At 40.6% G+C, this 22,014-nt stretch overlaps 1 protein-coding gene across 1 annotated transcript in view; it reads right to left on the reverse strand.

Moving 5' to 3' along the window:
• Positions 1-22,014, reverse strand: part of LOC118688922 (von Willebrand factor D and EGF domain-containing protein-like) — a 171,110-nt gene that overhangs the window by 76,661 nt on the left and 72,435 nt on the right. Inside the window, exons 9-11 of the mRNA XM_036386867.1 lie at positions 18,530-18,800; positions 15,179-15,357; positions 10,015-10,934 (exon numbers count right to left, since the gene is read on the reverse strand). Of these exons, the coding sequence (XP_036242760.1) occupies positions 10,015-10,934; positions 15,179-15,357; positions 18,530-18,800 (1,370 nt within the window). The remainder of the gene's footprint in view (positions 1-10,014; positions 10,935-15,178; positions 15,358-18,529; positions 18,801-22,014) is intronic.

Below are 22,014 nucleotides of genomic sequence, written 5' to 3' on the forward strand. Positions count from 1 at the left end.
CTAAGAACCTCAGCAAAAGGGCTGCAAGTAGATCAGCTAAAGTCTGGAGGGAAGAAGGACAGGAGAAATAAAAAGAGCTGGGAAACATCACAAAGGTGAGAGTGAGGGCAAAAGTGCAAATATGTAGAGAAAGCTGAGGTTGTGGAGACCTGGGATGGGTGTCTGATGTCTGTAGAGGGGCAAGTTAGAGAGGAGAGAAATCTGTAGGTAATCAGGCAGTTCCTGGAAGGTGCTTATAAAAAGTACAATATATTTGAGCATTAATAATTTATGTTTAGGGAGTGTGAATGTCAAAATACAACGAAATCCAGTGCAGAACATCCTCCTTCTTTTCCTGTATGGCCTATAGGCCAAAAATGTGCTTTGACTTTTACTAGTAGATTAAAAACTGAAGCTCAGGGTGGCACCCTGGGGCTCAGATGTGTGACAGGGTAGCAGTTACGGAGGAGGATTTGAGGAGCTGTGTGTTCAAATCCATCCTGGCTCAGACATGGGCCTCCCACTGCATTTCCAGTACCCAGTCTGTACCCACAGCAAGTAAATGCAAAAAAAATATGCATCTGTCACCTGGCAGAACATTGCATAGGGACAGTGTGAACAGCAGGAAATGTTGGGGAAAAAAAGTAAAAAAAATCTTGTGTTTTAATGAAACTGTCTTGAGATAAATTGGAGAGAAGGGTCTGGATTTGAAGGTGGAAATCTCAGAGGCCTCCAGACAGAATAAAGGATCTTTCCTCTTTGGTTTGCAATGCTTGCCCTCAAGGCACACCTCCCCTGCCTTCCTTTCCTTCTCCTCCCATCTCCAGTAGGAATTTCCAGGAAAGAACAGTAAATTCAGAGTTGCTGACGGTGCAGTTTCATTCTGTAATCATTTACATGAATCAAACCTGACAAGGAGCACAGGCTAAATAATGGACTGAAACCCCCACCCCCCCCCCATAAATATACAGTTGGTTTTACAGGTATTTTTTGCAGTGTGTTATGTAAATAATAGGCACAGATTTAGAAGTAAAATGAAGACAGTTGACACAAAATCAAGAATATTGCAAAACTACACTTATGGAAGTATAACTGACATGTAGAAATGGTTCATGTTGGATTCACTATTTGATTAGAAAAGTATCCCAGCACAAATAAACTTTCTTCTGCAATGTTTGAAAACTACACATGAGGCTTTGGGCTGGAGCGGCAGACCTGAAATTGAAACCAGCAGGAATTTTGTTTGAATAAAGAAAAGGAAAGGAATGGCCTTGCTTTTCTTAAAGGGAATGATAAATAAGCAATCTAAGTCATGAAAAGCAAATCAAGAACCAGATCATAAGTGCTGGGTTGGGTTAAATCTTTGCTGAAGTGAGAAAGTAAATGGCCCATGATGCCCAGGTGTCCCTTCCTTGGAATCAGGCAGCTGATTGAACAATTTTCCATGCCAGAGCTTGCTGGTGTGAATGTGGACCTCCAGCTACCATAGGTATCCATAGGTATGAGGGCTCTGTATCAGAGCAAACTGATGCCCAATTATCTCTGCAGTTTGGACAGAGCAAGTCCGAGTCTGCCTCCATCCAAATGTTTGCACAAACATTGTATTTCTTTTGTATATAATGTTATTTTGGTAATCATAGACACAATCATTGAATGCATTATCCTGGGACTTGTGCTATCCATGACTCAAAGTTCATTTGATACTCCTCCCTAAGAAAAAACTACCAGCAGCCACATGCTCTTTGCCAGAATTCTTGCACATCAGTGACCTCCCTGCTTTCTGTAGGAAAACTGTGTTTTTCCTGCTTCCAAAGACAGGTCTCAGAGGACCAGAGCAGCTGAAGGAGCTGGGGGTGTCTATTCTGGAGAAAAGGAGGCTCATGGGGACCATCCCTCTATGACTCCCAGAAAGGAGGCTGTGGCAAGGTGTGGGTTGGTCTCTTCTCCCAGCTAGGAAGTGACAGGACAAGAGAAAATGGACTCAAATTGCAGCAGGGGAGGTTTAGATGGGATACTATGGAAAGTTTCCACATGAAAGGGTGGTCAGCACTGGAATGGGCTTCCCAGGGAAGTGGCAGAGTCACCACTCCTGGGATATTTAAAAGCTGTGTAGATGTGGCACTTGGGGACATGGTTTAGTGCTGGGCTTGGTATTGCTGGATTAACAGCTGGACTCACAGACCTCAGGGATTTTTCCCAACCTAAACAACTCTGTTTCCACAGTACCAAACTCTAGATCTGTGACCTTTTGCTGGCATGGAGTGAATCTGGTTTTCTGCTTTGAGGGTCCCTGGTATCCAGTATGGATTGCAGAAATGAGCCCTGAGAGAGAGTAGAGAAAAAACATTTTGCAAGAGCTCCCTGCATGTGAGAAATGGCCTGGCTCAATTTCACACTGAAAGCATCCATGTGCTGCAACAATATGGTAGATTATTTTTTGCTTTAGAAAACTCACTGTGACATTTTAGGTTTATTTAATCCTTCTATTTTTAAAAGGCTTGTTAGCAATGTACTTCAGCAATAGAAAAGAAGAGGATTGTGCTGCTGACTACAGACTATTTCTTCTTTTCCAGATGGCCTGGAGAGGTGACCTCAGGTAAAGTTCTGGTTGTGCATTCATGGTGCTCACTGGCACACCAAAGAAGGTCTCGGTTTTTGTCCCTCAATGGCACTTTGGGGAAGAATCCTTGGCAGCATCTTGAGGCTTCCTAAGAGTGAGTGCAGTGATGCCACGAAAAGGATTTGGGTCATTGTGGTGTGATCTTGGTCCTTATGTCCACTCTAGTGCCCAATTAGATGGTTTTAGTAATTTTCCCATGTTTAAAGTTACTGAATTAGATTAAATCTGGTAATTACACTCGGGTTTTGTTCACAATTGGTTGGATGTTCTGTATCTGGTGGATTGTGAGCTCTTTACACAACATAAGATATTATGTAAAGGCCTTAAAGGTTTGCTCTGAATTTTTGATTTTGGTCAACTTAAATCAGACCTTTGAATGGTTTCCAAGTTTTAATTCTAGTTTATAAACTGTTGTGAATGTGTTGTTTATCTTGTATGTGCATTGTGAGTATTTGGAGAAGGAGGTTGCTTTGTCATGGCTTTTTGGTTATTTTTTTTGGATTTAACAAGATTCAAGGTTGAAATTTCCTGTGGTACCTGATGTAAAGAAGTTATAGGTATGCTTCTGGCATGTCTGGCTTTGGTCAGTTTGAATGAGACCTATAATTTTTTAAACTTTTGTAGAAATTTAACCCTATCTTCCTTGGAAAATAGTTTTGTTTAGCTACATGTTTTTTTTGGACTGTTTTCACTGTTTTCATTTTGCATTAAAGCAAATAAACTAATCTGCAGAAAAGACTGATCTCCCTAGCCTGGTTTGCAGGGAATAGTATGGATCACTGAGCATGCAACCTTCCATGTCCCTTATCACCAAGATTTGATATCCTTTTAAAATTCATTTTCTATTGACTTTATAACTATAAAGCTAATAGTCCTCTTCCTGCTCAGCCAGGTCTGTGCCTCAAATGGAAAGAACTGGGAGTTAAAACAGTAGATTAAAGCTGGTATTGATGTTTGCCTCTTCTGATGCTTGTTTATTGCATCTGCACCAGCAAAAACTAAAGTAAAACTGCTATGAAAAGAAGAAAGGCTTCAAAACTAGCAAGAAGTCCCCAGTCCCTGAGAATTGCCCACAAAGATGTTTGATGTGACAGAGAAAAATGTTTCTCTGAGCAAAGTATGTGGGTGTCAGTGAGGATGCATCTGTGGTAGTTAAAGTTTGTGCTTTTCCTCTCTTTTGATTCTAAACTGTTTTTCTTTTGTAAATTTTGTAGTTCTTGCTAAAACTTTTGTGGTTGGAGGTGTTCATTCCTCTAAAAGAACAAGAGTGCTATTTTCAAAAGGTGACAAGTCCTAGGCTCAAAAATTGGTGTTTTGACAAGTAATCTCAAAGCTTAATATTTGATCATTATACCTTTTAAAATTATGTCTGCTAATACCGGCTCTGTTTTCTGCTGAGAAGAATGTATTTGTTTAAATTTTTATGGCCCAGACCTGAAGACATCATAGAATGATTTTCTTCAAATAGGATGCTCCAAGTCCTGAACACTTCCAGGGGTGGGAGATCCACAACTTTTCTGGGCATCCTGTGCCAGGGCCTCAATGAAGATGAGGACCACTCCTCTGCAGATGGCTGGGAGAAGGAAAGTGCGTTTTGCAAACAAACATTTAAAAGATATTTTCCCCAGTTTTCTTTCAGTACTAAATCATAAATTGCTTTAACTAGGAAAAAGCTGACTAACTGAACACAATGTAATCTTAAATTGCATAATATGTATCTTCATACTTATTCTTTATCTACTTTCCAATATTGGTAAGCTGAGGGGAAAAATTCACAGTAAGTGGAGATAACAGGTCTCAAAAGAAAAGTTTTCATTTTCAAGCTTTATAGAACCTCTTTTATGGAGTATTGATATCTTAGTGAGTCTTCTTTAATGTCAGCTTAAAGGAAATAAGAATATATCTTTAATATCTTTGAGCCCAGTGTAAAGAACACAGTCCCAGTGGGAGGGGAGGCGTGTATTAAAATGTGGTTTATGCTTCAATGGTACACAGGGATCTGCTTGAAATATTCTCTGCCTTACAGGATTCACTACTGAAGAAAAATGTATTTGATAGAAACGGATGCCCCAGCTTCTAAACTTTAGTCCAAGAACACAGCCTCACGCCCATCAGCTGCTGGGTGAACCTTTAAACAGGAGAGGGAATGGGCAGGCTGCAGGCAGTGGAGAGCTTCAAACCTCCCTCAGCTGGATAGACAGGAAAATTCAACATTGTGGAGTGCAAAAGTCAACAATTAGTGTGAGAAAAAGGGAAAAAGAAAAGAACACTTGTGAAAAAAGAGACCTGATTTTTGTCTTGATAGTGTAACTTCATCAATGTGACAGGAACTGTGATTTTGTTAATACTGTGCTCACCAAAGTCAATGGGATTGTTATAATGAAGAGTAGAATTAAGCCCAATGACTTACTATTTGAAAAGAAAAAGGGCTTTTTCAGGGATAATGCAATTTAACACTTTTTTATAGCAATGGTAGTTTGGTGAGAAAAGTTTAAAACAGTAAGAATGGTTTTTGCTGTTCTCACGCGCACATTTGACTCTTCTTATGAAATCCAATTTTGAAAAATCAATGGAATTGCTAAAGTGTACTGCATCCTCTCTGCCATAGAACATGTTTTGCCATATTAGCAAAAAGCCTGGTTGTTTTTTCTTTGTTTACAAGCCCAAGTGATTTGAAAAAAAAAAAAAAGATCAGTTCCAGTGGAAAGGGTCACAGTTTCTGGTAACTGTTTCTGGGGCCCTTGTGTTGCTATTAAATGGAATTCTCCCTTGAAGGCCTGGTCACCACAGGCTGGTCCCAGCCACAGGGAACACCAGCCTTACACACAGTGAGCAATATTTTTCATTGTAGATATCTTGGGGATTTAAGAAATGGATTATATTTCCTTTGAAAAGTCTAAGATGCATTTTTTACTCTGCATAATATTTTAATTTATTTACTTTAATTTATGCGAGGACAGCATCTATTGTGCCAACACACACTGATGGCTCCCTCTGCATCTTATCAGCAAAACACATATTGAAAATATCAGAAAGTATTAATTTACTTGACTTCCTAACAGCCCTCAAATAATCATTATGATCTGGAATTTTAAGATCATTGAATTGATTCAAGTGGGAGGAAAGTATTTACTTCAGCCATTATGCTCCCATACAAATGCTCCAATCTCCAAAACAGATTGGAGTTTGATGTAGACAACTGAAATACTCTGTCCACTTTCACCTGGGGATCCTGAAAAAAAATTAAGTATTTTCTTTCAATGTCTTCCTCGTGCTTTGTCTTTGAAAATGAGAACTAAGTTTAAAATTAGATCACAATTACATAAATGGTGAGATTTCTATAATATGTACCTGACCTTACATACCTGGTCTGATCAAAACTCTGAGCTTATTCTTCCAAGGCAGGAGAGGCATTATCCATTGGAAGACCCAGCCTGAGGAACTGCAATAGCTGACCTCACACTTTTGCTCATTATAAATAAATTTTTAAAAATATTGCGCGCTTTAATTCATATTATTTAATTACAGCACATGAACAGGACCCAAAGCAGACTGCTGAATTCAGAAAGGTCTGTGTAACCACTCTAAAAATAACAGGGTGTAGCAGATGGGTCTGGGGGACCTGTGTGGTTGTGGTTCACAGCTCTGAAAATGCAGTTGGGTTCACAGCCCCTCTTAATATCACCACTGAAACGCACTGATATGAAAATGGGATCTCTGTAAGTGTGGAAGGTGAACATTCCCTTCTCACCTTCTCACCATCATTTTTTGCTGGCTTTGATTTCTTTGCTGGTTAATTTTTTTTTCGCCCCAGAACTTTCCACATCGAAATTTAAACTTCAAGTGTCATTACTTCACTGAAACTAATTTGTCGTTATTACTCCTCATTACCTTTTATCTTGTAATTGCTCTTTAGAGCTTCATACAATCTGCATATTACATTACTCTATGTGTGCTTTACCAGTCCTGATATTTTTTAATAAGCAACATGGTCAATATATACAAATGGTAAGCACCAACCCGATTTGCTATCTGCTGTAATTGGATTCTGCCTTTAATTACAGGTGGTAATGACATTTTAAGCACCTTATACAGGTGTTGGGGGGAGGGTGGGGGTTATGAAATGTTAAGCAACATTAAGAAATTCTAAGCTTCTGGAGTGCTGCCAAGTTTCAGAGGTGCCTTTCAACTCCAAATAGCGATTTTCATGTGAGGATAATTATAGCTCTGGCCACCTGGACTGCTCCTGTTGGAGTCAGGCAGAGGAGAGGAGTGAACTTGTCTGCAAGCCACACTTCACATCTTCTCTATTTATTTCTGCTTTCATTTAAAATCACTCCAAATATATCATGGCCTGTATTTTGATTCCTAAAAATACTGCAGGACCATCATTTTGGGTGTGTTTGCTGGCCAAAACCAGTGGCAGAATATATTGTTCTGTATTGGCAGCGTAGCTGAGGTTGGGTGACCTTGGAAAATATATTTGAATTATGTTGATAACCTCCTTGATCTTGGGGGAGTTTTAATTCACATCTATAATTCCAGCCTGAGAAAATTAGACAGAGATTTGTTTTGGAACTGATGGGAAAATATATAGCCAGCAAAAGGAGTTGCCTTCTCCTTCATTACTTATGTAGCTTCTCCTGGAAAATAACTTCTCCCTAGCAATAGCACTTAAAACTCAGCATTTCTGAGATTAACACTCATTCTCCTGTTTCTTCTGTCCTGACTTTTTGAAAAGAAAGTGAAAGAGACAGCACTTTTATGTCCTGCAGGAACCTAATTCAATTCTTAATTTCTCCTCCTTTCTTTCCCTTCCTACAGAACCCCTGCTCATTAGTCACAAAGCCCAGGGGCTTATCCAGCCTGTGCTGATTTCCTGGGCTCTGCCAGCCAGGCCAGGACTCCTGAGCTCCCAGGGATGGGGCTCAAGCTGCTCTGGTTGGAGCACAGAGCTTTATTTCTGACATTTACATTAATTCTTCATCTCTAGTAACCAATTCTGTTGTGAAAGCCTTTAGTGATGTCAGCAGGACCTTGTTCTGAGTGCTTCCTGCGAAGTGACATTTGAGAGGCTGGTGGTTGCTGTGGGGCGCTGCTGGATTTTTCCCTGGAAAGAGGTGTCCCATCACCCATGTGCCTTGGGATCTGTAGGGGAACAGCCCTGGGGGGTGTTCAGCCTGGAGAAAAAGAGGCCCGGGGGGATTTTATTGCTCTCTGCACTGCCTGAAGGGAGGTTGTACCTGGTGGGGATTGGACTCTTCTCCCAAGTAAAAAGCAATCGGACAAAAGGATCTTGTTGCTGTCATCACCAAGAGACGTTTAAATTGGATATTAGGGAAAATGCATTTCCTGGAAAGGTGGTCAGGCATCGAAAGAGGCAGCCCAGGGAAGTGGTGGAGTCACCATGCCTGTAAGTGTTCAAAAAACCACCTCGGATGTGACACCTGGGGACATGGTTTGGTGGTGAAGATGGCAGTGCTGGCTTAAGGGTTGGATTCCATGATCTCCCAGATCCTTTCCAATCTAAATGATTCCATGCTGTCTGTGTAGAACATTTCTTTCACATTCTGTGAAATGTGAAAACAAGCAAATAACCTTAAATATATTTTGAATTAAATTCAAAAATCAAGAACAGCCAAAGGTGAAGTTCCCATGGAGGCTTGCCTTGATTGACTGTACCAAATAATCTAGATGACCTTTTCTTGGTATAATAATGTCAGGATGATTGGCATGCCAGAACTAAGATTTTATTTCTCCTTGCAGGGGATCTGACCTCAGGCTGTATGTATAGATCTGCTTTATATTTCATTCACAAGATCAGGTAATTTTATATGTATATATCTATATCTATCTATATCTGTGTATATATATATATATATAAAACAGCTTCTCAATTCTTGTATATATAGAAAAATATTCTAAATCACTAATAAATGAATTCATAAATGGTCTTTAATAATGGATCTCATTGCAGCTCATTCCACTGATTCACTCCAGAAAGTGGCAGCACTTTTTCCTCACCATAGTTAATGTTGAAATGAATTTATTGTGTGATGTTTTCTCCTAACTTTTCTGCATTTATACCAAAGACAAGGAAGAATATCCTGAAAATTAAGCATGCCACTTGTTAACTTGGTTTTAATTTTTATGTTTTTTTTTTTTATTCTCAATTTTTCTCTAATTCAGGAAAAAGCATTGTCTAGACAAGATGGCCCAGCACCTTGTCCAGCTGAACATTGGAAATGCACAAGGCAAAGGCAGCAAGAGGCAGAAAAAGCAGTCAGGGAAGAGGAAGGCAATGGTTTTGGGGGTGTTTGCCACAGCTGATGCGTGTTTGTTTTCCAGTTCTCACCTCCCTGTGCAATCACAGGCTGAGCTCTGTTCCCTGTCCTTGTTTATATTTGATGTCACAGCAAGATGACAAGGTGCCATTAGCTTTTACTTGAAAGGTCATATTGAAGCTATTTTCCTCCAATCTGAGAGATTTCAGCCATAGAAAAATAAAATTTTAAAATTTGGCCCAAGCAAGCCCCCTAATCTCTTTGTATCACAGAGAAATAAGTTAAACATTGAACATTGTATGTTGGGCAATTGCTTCAAAATTGCTCAACTCACTTTTCAGTCCCTGGTGTCAGTTATTCTCTGTGTGAAAGAGAATTAGTTCTTCCATATTTGGGAAGTTATTCTGCAAATTTTAGCCTGTCATTAACAGAAAAAAAGGATGTCAGGATATATTTTAACTGTTTTAAACCCATGCACTGAAGTTATGTTTAATGTGAAGAATATTGGTTAACCCATCCCTGATAATAAATTCATTGGGGTATCAGATGTGCCACTGGGCTCCTGGGGCTGGCTGAAGATTTGGATGTCTCAGCTAAGCCATGGTGACTGACCCTAGACTGACCCTATCTGATGGCTTTGGCAGAATTGCTTGTTCATTTTGTCACTTTTAATTTTGTGTTGTTACTAGTATAGTGTTTGAAATTAAGGCTCAAACTTTATTTTCTCTTGACCAGAAAAAAAAAAGAAGAAAGACATATCTCTACACTGCTTACATGAATATTGACCACAAGGTGAGCAGGACGCTCCTCTTCTTTTTTTGTGAGAAGCCTGCTTGTCAGCATGCCAGTGATAGATCAGATGTAAAGAAAATCACTTCTGCAAAACCAATTTGCTAAGGGGCTTGTAAAATCCATTTTTAAAAAGTTACTGAGGCAAAAAAAGCGAAGGACCAGCCAACCAGATATTTTGATTGGCTCCTCAAGGTCAAAACCTGATTACTAATTCATCAAATACCTTACCGGTAGCGCCGCTTGAAGAGCAAACAACTCTGTGCAGATGTTCTGCCTAATAATGCCAATATGGAAGGAAGGTTTTACTCACTGCCAATATGGAAAGAAGGTTTTACTCACTTTTGGCAGTGCTGCAGTGGTGGGAGCTGTGGCCTGCAGGGCACTGGCAGCCCTGCTCCGTGCAGGGACACCGGAGAGCAGCGAGGATCTCCTCCCAGGCAGCAGAGGGCTGGTTTCCAACAGGGAACTCTCCCTTCCTGCTCCCCAGCACTCTCCTTTCACACTCATTTTCCAAAAGGGCGATCAGTGCCCTCGCCCAAGCCACGTCATCTTTGAGCTGCAGGTCCAACAGGCAAATATCTATTGCCTCATCCAGGTGTTTGGCCAGGAGGCCTTTGCATGCCAAGCCAATGGTGGAGTTTGCAAGAATTTGGTGGCAAATCTCCTGAGCTTTGGTGGCAGTCAGGCCATTGGGAGTGGGCCATGACAGTGGAATTTTCATCCGAACCCCTTCAAAATAGTCCTCGGGGAAAAAATATGCAAAGCTCTCGGAGTGTCTCTGGGCTGGGCCATGCACTGGGTGAAAGGATGAGTCTTTAAAATACTTGTCTTGCCTTTTTGCTTTCCTTAGCTCTCCTGTTGGTTTGGTAGAGTCAATGGAGCTGTTGCTATTCATGGAAACATTGTGTGGGAGGTGCTTTAGTGGGACCTCGGGGCTTCTTCGCTTTTGGACTGATTTAGAAAAATATCTTTGACCAAAAGCCTTGGTCGGTAGTTTCCCATCTTTTCTCAGAGTTGACTCTGCTTCTGAGTGAGTGACAAACTCAGATGTAACATCCAGATATGGGATTGCAAAGCTGTGGTCCACATGGTCATGATGGCAACCAGAGGGCTCCGGAGAAGGAGTCTGAAAGGCATTTTTTGTGTTTGCCACGGGCACAGGCTTGGTGCTCTGCTTCTGGCATCTGCAGAAACTTTTCCTTTGCTTCCTCTCAGAGGGTGCTGGAGTCTTGTCAAATAAACTCTTCCCTGGAGGAATTCTGATTTAAAAATAGGAAGGGATTAGAAGAAGAAAGCTTTCAACAAATTAGTCTATCATAGAAGGAAACTTTCACTTAGGGTAGGGTAAACATAAATTCCCAATCTGCAAAAGTACTTGAAAAAACACTTAAGTTTAACCTGTTTTCTTTAGTCACTTTTGCACTGCCCTTCTTGAGTTGTCCTGTGTGTTTTCTAGCCATTCATGGAGACTTTTTATACCAGATGTTTAAGTGGTTTGCTGGAGCATTGCCCAACTGCTTGACTTCTCTTTGCAGGACTTTTTCTGAGGTGCAAGTTACCCTTTGTGTATTGTACTTGAAAGAGGCCTTTGATTTGTCCCTGGGTGTCACAGCTAACTCTTGGAGAATAAAAAAAAAAGTCATATTTGTTTCAAATCCTATATTATGAAAATAATCTTTATCTGTGTGCCTGATCTGTCCTCTAAGATGTATATTGCTAACTTTTTTCTTTTAAATGTCTTCCCCCTCTTTTTTTTTTTCATACTTCATTTCATTCTTTCCTTGTACTAGAGGTTTCTCTGATTTTTTTTTTCTTTCTACACAAAGCAGTTCTCTATTGATCATAGGGCTAGGCTATCATATAAGTTGAGATGATTCTCTTCCCCCTTTTAAATTTAGTCTTTAATGATGGATGAACTTCTAGAGACTTCAGTTTGAATAAACAGCCATGATTCAAGTTTCTTCAGAAATCTCATATCTCTTATTGATCTTGTTTGTTCAGCACAAGAGGAATCCTAGAGCTTCACAGGAAAGGATATGTTTTTTGTCCCAATATTTTGCAGCATGTCATTACCAGAAAAATTTGAAAGAGCACCAAAAATTAAAATTATTTTGGCATTAATTTTGTCCTACAGCCAGAATGTTGGGGTTTCAGGAAAGGGAAAGCATTCGCCAACATATTGGAGCCAAACACTAGATACTGTTGTTGGAAACTGTAATTGCCTTTATCCAATTTGTTAGAAATACATTTTAAATGGCATATCTGATAGTACCATTTTAATCATTGGCACAATCATGACTTTAAAACAGAACATCTTAGTGACAGTGGCAAAATGAACCTATTTCTCCTCCTGAAACATGAGCACAAACATTTACGGAACTGTTTTGCCCAAAGTGTGGGCTCAGCAGGAGACAGTATGAGACAAAAGGGTGGTTTTCAGGCTCATGGAAATGCACAAGCTGTTCTGCACTTCTCTATGGTCTAGGAAAATAAAATGTTTTTGGTGATTGAGAGATTTGTCCTTTGAACAAAACATTTTAGTGTCTGAATGAGCGTCCTTCACGCTCCATTCCTCTGGTTCTAATAGAGGGGTTATCTGGCCCTGAAGCTTCCCAGACTCAGCATCAAGTACATTTAAATCTAGACTAAGGCAGCAGTAGTAGCTCCTCCTTTGATATAATACTACATAAACTAGAAGCTATTGTAAATATTATTTATTTAATAAAAAAATAATTCAACCACACAAACTGGTCCGGAATCAGGACAGAAACTTAATGCACCAATGAAAATTTCACTAAAATGAAACTCTTTTGCCTTGACTTGCCTTTCTTACTGAAACAAAATCCTCTGTTAATCCCACATGAAACCAATTACGTTCTTTTGGTCAGCCCCTGTCCACAGAACAGAGGTGTATGGTGTGGAAAGAAAGGAAACTCCCTCCTTCCTCACAGCCATGCATGTACAGCTGCTCCTCAGTGAGCTCAAATGCCCCTCTGTCCCCTGCATGAGATGACCAGACTATCATTCCTCTGACCCACCCACTATAATCCAGGAAGAGCTAAAGAAAAGTTTTTTTCATCCAATTGAGTTGGATGCTATTACAGAGAAAGTGTCCAGAATTTAACAGCATTGCTGCTGGTCTCTTGGAGTATTTTTAAATGTCTGAAGATTTTATTTTGCCTACTTAAATCACATGTTTCAAAATTCATCTCTTCTCTGGTTGCTATTTAGTGGCTGGGAAGCTCTGATGTTGTTTTACTGTTTAAAAGTTGTGTAGGAAAGCTGGTGTGTAAAACTGATCTGTGCATGCAGGGCCCTGCAGCTGCTTGAGAGAGGTGGGAGCCAGGGAAAGCTCTGAACTGCCAGATGGTGGGCACTCAGATGGCTTCAGGTGCTGGAGAAAGCCTAGCATGCTTTCAGGGTTATTTAAAATGAAATTAAAAACAGCAGCAGAAAAGTCACCCTCCAGCTTTTGTTTTTTACTGGGCTGTTTCTCAGTGAGTGGATCAGAGAAAGATCCAGTCTCCTCTGGAGGTGACCTCAGTTTCTCTATTGGTTTGGTTTTTTTTACAGGTTCTGAGGACTCCTTGAGAATCCATCCTTGGGAGTACTGCAAGATGAAACTCAGCACCCCTCCTGCCCTTCTCACTTAGCAGGAGCTTCTGCCTTCCCTGAGGAATCTCCATCACACAGCCCTAGAAAACTCCTCAGTGCTTCATAACCAAATTCCTTTGCACTGTGCTTTGGCTTCAGCTTTTTCAACAAAATTGCTTTGAGCAAGTGCTCCTAAGGACCTTTTAGCTCCTTTTTGGGGCAGTGAGCTATTGGCTGGTTCTAGCACCAAGCTATTTCTCCATCTGCCTTCTCAGAAGCAATCTCTGACTGATTACCCCATTATTAGGATGTTTATGATGGCTGTTGAATTCTAAATAGTAGAATTCATAATGACAGGCCAAAATAGACATTAGGTAGCCATTATTTAGGCCCACTGAATAGAACTAGAATATGTCAGAGGTGCTTGTTTATTTTCTGAAGTGTAAGAAGCCTAAAAATTCGTTGCTCCTATAGGATTGTGCTGACCTCCCATATACAGATTAAGTGCTATGTTAGTGTTTTGCCTTCTTTTTCCTTACTTCACAAACCAGGCTACACAAGCAAAACCATTTTGGTTTTAGGAGCACCTATTAGGCATGTTTGAAGTTCAGCAACAGGAATTAAAATGTGGGATAGGGATAGAGACAGGAGCAGGGATAGGGACAGGGACTGTGACAGGGAGATGTCAGAGTCAGACTCCTGGCTCTGTTTCCAGACCATCTGTCCCAGAAAGTCCAAGTTTTCAGAGCTCACTGTCATTATTGGTAGAGTTGATATTAGGTTTTAGCATGGTACATATATTACCAGACTTTGTCAAAATGTAACATTTAATCTATATTCACATGTTGTAATTAGCATTCAGGAATAAAAGAACAAGAGAAATCCGAAACCCTTAATTAATCCCTTTTGTCAGCTACCTACATTTTCAAGGGTGGGTGAGAACTGCACTTATTTTTTAACAGCTGAGAGGGATCTTAACACAGCTGTTAACATGACATCACTTGTGAATATAAAACTTCTCTCTTGGAAACTGCTGATGTGTTTTGTGCTGACTGAAGATTAAGCCCCTGTGCTGTTGGGATGGAGATGGGTCTCCAGGCTTCTCCCTTAGGTTAAGGAGATCTCTTTACAGGCCATTAGGGGAGTCTGTAATGAAATAAACCCATCAAGGCCATTTGGAACAGTGCTAAGTGTAAGAGTGGAAAAGAGAGATGCAGGACTCCAGGGGCTCTTCAAAATGCAATTTATCCCATCCAAGAGGTTACAGCAGTCCAGGGTCATGGGTGACAGAGCCTGTGCCTACAGCTGTCAGCTCCAGCTGCAGGCAGCCCTGGAGACCCTTTGGTTTTGGTTATATTGCATTATAGACTTTTCTTTTGGTCACAATGCATTATATACTTCTCTTTGCTGAGCATTTTAATACAGTAGAACCAACCTATACCTGAACTTTTATCTATAGCCTATCATGACTACTATAATTACCATATTCATGTTACTGTTCTCCAATCACTAAAGTCAGTACATTACAGTTTAAGCTAGAAGTTGTGTTTCAGTTTTCTTGCAGTGGAAAATTCTGAGACCTTTTCTCTACTTGCAACATTTGCTGAATTGTTTGCCTGTGCTATCTTTCTGCTTGGTAAAAGCATCTTCTTGTTTGAGGTGGGTTTATCCTTTGCTCTAAGCCATAAAAACCCCTTCTCGCTAACACACCCTTTGCCTCCTTGGTTATCCAGTAAGACTGGCTCAGCAATTCTTTTCTTCCATATCAAAACTTGCTTTAATTTCCATTCCTTCTTCAGATTCTACATTCAAAAATCTTTCTGCTAAGCACACATATCTGTGAGACTTTCTTGTCAAACTTTCGTCCTTCCCAACAGCTCAGAGCATCTCCTGGCTGGGATCTCTGTACCTCCACTCCTCTATGAAGTCTTCCTGAGGCATGTTGTTGAGGTCGTTGTGAGCCCTCCCATCAAAGAGGCCACACAAGCCCCGGGTGCTGTTGAAGTCCCTGCCCGGTGTCCTCACTGTCACACCCATTCCCCGCTCGCTCAGGTCTGCTCGAACAAATGCCCCAGAAGGGAACAGGATCTGAAAAGGCAGAAAAAAAACAAAACAAAACTCCAGTACATTGAAGCTCTTACCAAGCTTTTTATGCAATAAAAAACATCTCTTTCCATAAGCAAAAATTTCAAAGCAGGATGTTAGTGATGGCAGAGGTAATTTAAGATCACTTAGAAACACTATAAATATTTATTTGTGCTATTATTTTGCTTGCTTTCAGATTCCATGGCATTAGTATCTGATAGCATTACATAAATATATAACTCTATGAGTATTTTCTTCTTAAATTAATATTTGCCTCCATTGAAGTTTTCCCAGTGGTAAGTTACCAGCTAATTTTTGAAGTGACTTCCCTGACAATAAGGCCAACATTGTGTCTTTTATATTATATTATTATATTATAATTTTATAATAATAACTTTTTTTAGAGAAACTGCCAAGATTGAAAAATATCTTTCTTCCTTCTAAGCAATTGTTTCATTTTCCAAGGCCGGATTATCCAGAAAATGATTGTGTTTTAAAGTGGATAAAACAATTTTCTCATTAAAGGACTAGTGGTAGGCTTACACTGACCTTTAAAAGGGAAAAAAAGCCTAGCAGTGTTCAAAACAAGAAGTAACTGTGTGGATAATGGATTTTTCAGATTGGTTTACTAACCAAATAATATAAGGGGAAAAAAAAAGCAAAAAGAAAATATCTGTTCAACTGACTTTTTTTTTTTTATTTGCTGTATTTTTACAGGTTAAAAAAAACTCTTTGAAAATTTTCTGAGCCTGGAGAGGGAGCAGGAACATGCTATCCTGATAAGTAGCATTAATACTTTCTTTTTATCCAGAAGTAAACATTTTCAGTTAATCTTAAAAAATACATTAGAGTTGCCAACATCTCATTATAATAATTTCAAAAGTATTATTTTCCTTTTTTTAAGTGGCCCCTGCCTAAATATAATTTATTCATCCAAATAATGTCCTTCGTTTTCCTTTATTTTGGGTGGGGATTTTCTGGTCCCTTTGAAGTTCCTCCCCATCATATCTACTGATACCTGTGAAGGTGTAACAAGCTCATATTTTTATTTTTGTGCTTGAATCCAGAGTTTAATCAGAGTTTGGCTTCACTAAATTATAATTCTGCCCATTTTATTTCCCCATTACTTCAGGCTTTTTCTAGAGGGCTGCGTGTAAAACCCTTGCAGTCAGAATTGCTCAGTCTTCTGCGCTGACCAGATTAATATTTCCACGTGTGAATTTATTCTGGCAGTTTGGAGGGCTCTAACCCTTTCCTATCCTGCTGCCCTGGGCAAGGCATCACACCTGGATTTAATGCTGCTAATTGAGGCTTCAAAGAACGTTTTTTGAGCCCTCAGTTTGCCTAGTTATTCAGTTATTATTATACTCCCTGCTGGAAGCTGCCGCTTTGCGTGACCCAACCCCATTCTGATCCTCCTTGAATGTTGTGGGAGCCTGTGGGAGCCAGTTCCTGAGCTGCGTGAGGATAATGATGGACAAGTGCTGGGAAGATTGGGATGCATCCCACTCAGTGGTGTGCTCTGGGATCTTGCTCTCTGCTGCACGGTTCCTGTAGATTCCCACTCACCTCACAGCAGCATTCATATTGTGTCCCCAGCCTGCCCTGATTTGCTTCCCTGAGTTTTACCTCAGGTGTAAATGAGAGTAGGGATTCCTTGCTAAGATTATCCTAGTAATAAAACAGTAATTATATTGCATTCAGGTCGCAAAATGAAATGACAGCTTGATTCCTGCTTTTCTCTATTCTATAATTAACAGACTTTCAATTACTGCCTTCCTGAGGTCTATTCCAAGTGAGATCACAAGGAGAGCCAAGCACAAGGCACTTCCTGCATCATTCTGGCTCTGCTGTGGACCGATCTTCATCCAAAACATTTCATAGCAATAAATCTTGATGATACAACTCTAGGATAAAATTATCTTCTTGGCCTTAATTTGCAGCTCTTTTCTTTACCAAAACCCCTGGTGCAGCCTGCTCTTATTTTTCCAGTGATTTCAGTCTATTAGTGTGGATAAGCAATACTTATGCAAAGTAAGTTGTGGCCATATATTTGTTTAGGCAAATGCTTTATGTTACAGCAAATGTTGCACATTTACAGCCCATTTTCATAGCTTTTGGGGGCTCTTAGGCTCTGGATAATAGTGTCTTACTGCTCCACTCAAAAATTCCATTACTCTGCTACCTGTGATCTTTCCTTGCATATTTATATCTTGAGCTCTGCAAAGAAATTTGCTTTATGTGATGTGGTTGGGTAGTGCCTGGCATAAGCAAACATGGAGTGCTGCAGAGAGCAAGCGGTGCTATCAGAGCTCCGCTGTGTCGCCAAAAAATTTCCAGAGGTACTTGTTTTGTTTGGTTTCACACTTTGCTTAACCAACACTTTAACCAGCTACTTCCCTGCCTCTCTTTTTGCAGTACCTATGGCTGCAGGCACTCTGATGGCTTCAGATATTTTCATAGGAACTGTTGGAACCCAGGACATCCCTCTGGGTGCCCTGGATGGCTCGAGCCCCTGCCAGGGGGCTCAGAGACGTTGGCATAAAGCCAAAGACACCTGCGGCTTTGATTTTAGCCCATGGAAAAAACTGAAAATTGCCAACCTTATATGAGGATTCTCAAGCCAAAAGAGTTTAAGTAGAATGACAGTTAGTTTGCTACAAGATAAAAAAGTAGAATGTTGAGTTTTTAGAATGGGGGTTCAGAAGCCAAGATGGAGGGACTTGGGCGTGCCTTGCCCTTCTTCTTTCTTCTTCTTAGCCTCCATCCTCTGGGTGATGTTGACACTTTTGGATTGGTTTAGAGAGAGACTGTCTAACATAGGTGATAGGTATTGGGAAATTATTGTAAATAATGTAAAGGTAGTTTTTAGTATAAAAAGATAACACTGCCTCAGGGGTGGGCAGTGTGCCTCGGACTGACTTGCTGGACAGATCTCAGCAGTTCAGGAAAAGAATGTTTTAGATAACAGAGAATAAACCACCTTGAAAAGCACAGCCAAAGGATCCTGACTCCTTCTTCAATCTCAGGGCTGGGAAAAAGAGACTTTCTAACACCTCGGTGTCATCACGACCACAGAAACCCTGAGAACAACTTCAGTGATAATTCAGAAATATTAAACACTAGTTCTCAAAGCGCAACCGCCACCAGAGCGCTCAGCCATCCACTCACATACTGTTATTTTCCTGCCTCCGTACGACTTCAGGATCTTGACTTGTGGTGATGCCTCGGTGCTTATGATGGTCAGCTCGGGCCTGCTGTCCTGAAAGTGGCCATTGCAGGTGTCCAGCACCACGGTGTCCCCCCCTTCTCGCGCAGCCACGCCGCAGTTGCAGGCGGTGGCGGAGCGGTGGCCGCCACAGTCCCACTGGCGGACGTGCACCTCGAACGCCCGCGACTCGCTGCGGCTCAGCAGGAACGTCCCGATTTTATGGCTGTCGTAGCGCCTGAACAGCCACAAAGAAACAAAACCAGACAGGGTTAGGCACCCTCAGCATGCACCTGTGTTGGGAGTCGCTCAGCAGCGCGCCATCATTAGAGCAGAGCGCTGGCTGGACTTGGGGAAGAGTTTCTCTGGCTCTGTATCCAAGGGAACGCCGTGGCAGTTGTTGGCTGGAAGTGACTAAGGATTCCTGTGAAAAGCAGGAGTTGTGTCCCAGCTGCTGCCATGGCAATGGGCATGGGCAAAAAGGGTAAACATTTGATGTAAAGCAAATGGGAAGAAGTTTCCTGCCTCAACAAAATTGGTTGATTTTTAGAGTGTGATGTTCAAAGGGAAATCAGTGCTCAAATAACCTCTTCTGTGACTAATCACCAAATTTTACAAGTCTGGCTGTGGCTAGGTGAAGGGTTCCTGTGAAAATCTGGGATTCTACTGAAAGCCAGCTAAAATGAAGTTTGTTCCTCCCCCTCAATGACTTTCCCCTAAGCACAACTACCACACTCCGTGGATCAGCAATCAGCGTGGAGAGCAATTTAGGACTTTCATTCTTTTCTGTAAGGAATGTCCCTGCTCCGTCTGGGTGAGGCCAAGAGCAGGATAACTTTAACAACTTTGCTTGGCCTCTGCATGAACCATCTGGAACCTCTGGGGTTTCCACCACAGAGGCCTGTGAGAGGACCCTCTTCTGCTTGTTCTTTGTGCTCTCACTCCATAAGCTTGTCTCATTCTCACTCTATTTTATTCTGTTATATAAAAGGAAATAGTAGCCATATAATTAATATATGTTATTGATGTTTTCTTCCTATAAGCCAACAGCTTCTATCTTTAAAAACAATGGATTATTCTGCTTTCTTTTAAGGCATTGTGATTAGTTTTCAACTCAATTTTTATGAAATTAACTAATGTGGAAACTAAACTATAAGCTTATAATAATAAGCTTTATTATTTTGTACAATAAAAAACATTAAAAGCCATGTATAAAATGCTTCTGCTAAATAACAGGATTATTTTTAAAACAGTACATACAAACATCCTCATTGTTTCAGGCCATTAATGTTTCTTATGCAGAGAAGCAAATGGCTTATGAACTGTGACTTTTTTACATGTACATTTCTGTGTTTTGCTCCTCTTCAGAAAAAAAAAGCTAGAGATAACTTTGTAGCTTAAAACATAGTAAAAAATTTAAACTTCAGCTCCTTTTCTCTGATAGAAAGCACATCTGACTTTATCTTTCATCTTGAAAAACTTAGGTTGGCCATAAAGTGATAAGATTTTGAATGGTTCTGTCTCATCCTACTTTCTAATCAGATACATAAATCCTGTATTACACTGCATAGATGCTGCTGCTAAGATTGATCAGAACTAAGGACAACATAAAAACCAGATAATCTCTTTAAACCTCTAGTACTCGCTCCATTTGGACATCTTTGTGGGGGAGAAAGAGGATATTTTATGAGAGCACCTTCACAGTTTCCTTCCACAGGATCAGCTTAGAAGGAGAGGAGTTTAAGGAGGCTGATGGGAAATCAGGCATCAGATTGGCTGTACCCAGACTAATCATCTCTGCCTGGTAGAGAAGGCTCTTTTTGCATATGCATGTAAATGTCATTGCAGTCAGGGGAGCTATTTATTGCTTAATAATCACTGACAGTGGACCCAATCCAACCCTCCTGGAAGTCACTCTGAGTCCCTCAATTAAGTCATGGCAGAGATTGCACAGCACAAGCCTGCACTGTGCCTAAAATAGAGCTTCCAGGAGCCTTCAGATCAGTTAGATGGATAATTGGATGTAGTCAGGTAAACTTTTGTGATGTTTACACAACTGTAATTGTGATAATGATTCTTTGGACAACCTTGGAGTTGCTTGTAGTACTAAATGCCTGAAGTAGGCTTGGAGCAGCTTTTGCAGGAGGGAGTTCTGCATGTTCCTTGTGAACCAGGCACCACTGTTTGTGTCTAAATCTCCCTCCACAGTGCCCTTCCCCACCCTGTTCCCCTGAGAGTCTGCAGCAATGGGCAGATGGGGTGAAAAGGGGTTCCCTCCCTCCCCCTCTTGTACTTAGATTGTTTTCCAAGGGGGGAAGCAAGTTCTTGTCCTGGCATGAAGTCATGGCTTGAGTTATGCTCTTTATCCAGTAATTGTAAAACACTCCTGAGTGTTGGTTATGGCAGTGAGCTTCTATAGGAACAATTTCTGTTGGTAAATCATAAGAGAGGGACAGAAGGGGATATAAACATATGTAAACAACTACTACCTAGCAGCGTTCAATTAACTCACACACTGCACTTCCTCTTCACCAAGCTGCACTTTACCTTTGTATTTGTTCAGTGTTTTTTGTGGTCATTCCTGAAGATTTTCCACCACAGCTTTGCCACCAAATGATTTGATTTGTTGGCCTGACCCTCTAGGCTCCATCTTTCTCTGCTACTAGGAACAATTTCACGGCAGGCTTGACCCTATGAGGAGCTGGGTGGTGCTGAAGGACGTTCTCTGCTTTCAGAGTGTTCATCCCATCACGTCGCTCTCAGAGCAGATGTTGGGTTATATTCAGCAGGCACTGGATGCCTGGGGACAGCTAAACTGCTGCAGACTATCAAAACCCCAGCACCTGGCAGGGCTACTCATGCCCAGGACTTAGCTGTGGGCTCCTATGATGAAAGCAATTAAAGCCAACCAGCAAATGGTGCCATTTCCTTGGTGGTAATATTGTTGGGATAATATAGATTAGTGAAAATTTTTGAGAAGTCTGAAAAATCTTTTAACTTTTTTTGGTTAGGTAAAATGCAAAATAACATAAATGATGTATATAGTTCCCCAACCAAAAGAAATTCCCCTTTTTACTTTGCCCTAAAAGGATTTTCTGCATATTTAGTTTTAAGCTAGTACTTCATATTTAAGAATCTGCGATTTATGGCATGAAAAGCTTTTATATTTATTATGTGCCATAACCAGTAATGAGGGCTATACTTTTGCTTTACCAGGCTTTCACATTTGTTTAATTTAGAAGGTACTTTGCTATAAAAGGAAGTGCTCTCTCTGGATTTTAGCTGGTGTAATTAACGTTATTTCACATCTACGCTCCAATATACACAAATTGATTGTGCTTATGCTGTAAAATATGACACATTCTTCTTTGATTTTCAGTCACAGCCTTTGGTGAGAAGAATGAAAAGATTACAAGATAAATATTCCTACAGACATGTATTAGCAGGAGGCA

The sequence above is a fragment of the Molothrus ater genome, chromosome 7, assembly GCF_012460135.2.
Source record: "Molothrus ater isolate BHLD 08-10-18 breed brown headed cowbird chromosome 7, BPBGC_Mater_1.1, whole genome shotgun sequence".
Classification (NCBI taxonomy): domain Eukaryota; kingdom Metazoa; phylum Chordata; class Aves; order Passeriformes; family Icteridae; genus Molothrus; species Molothrus ater.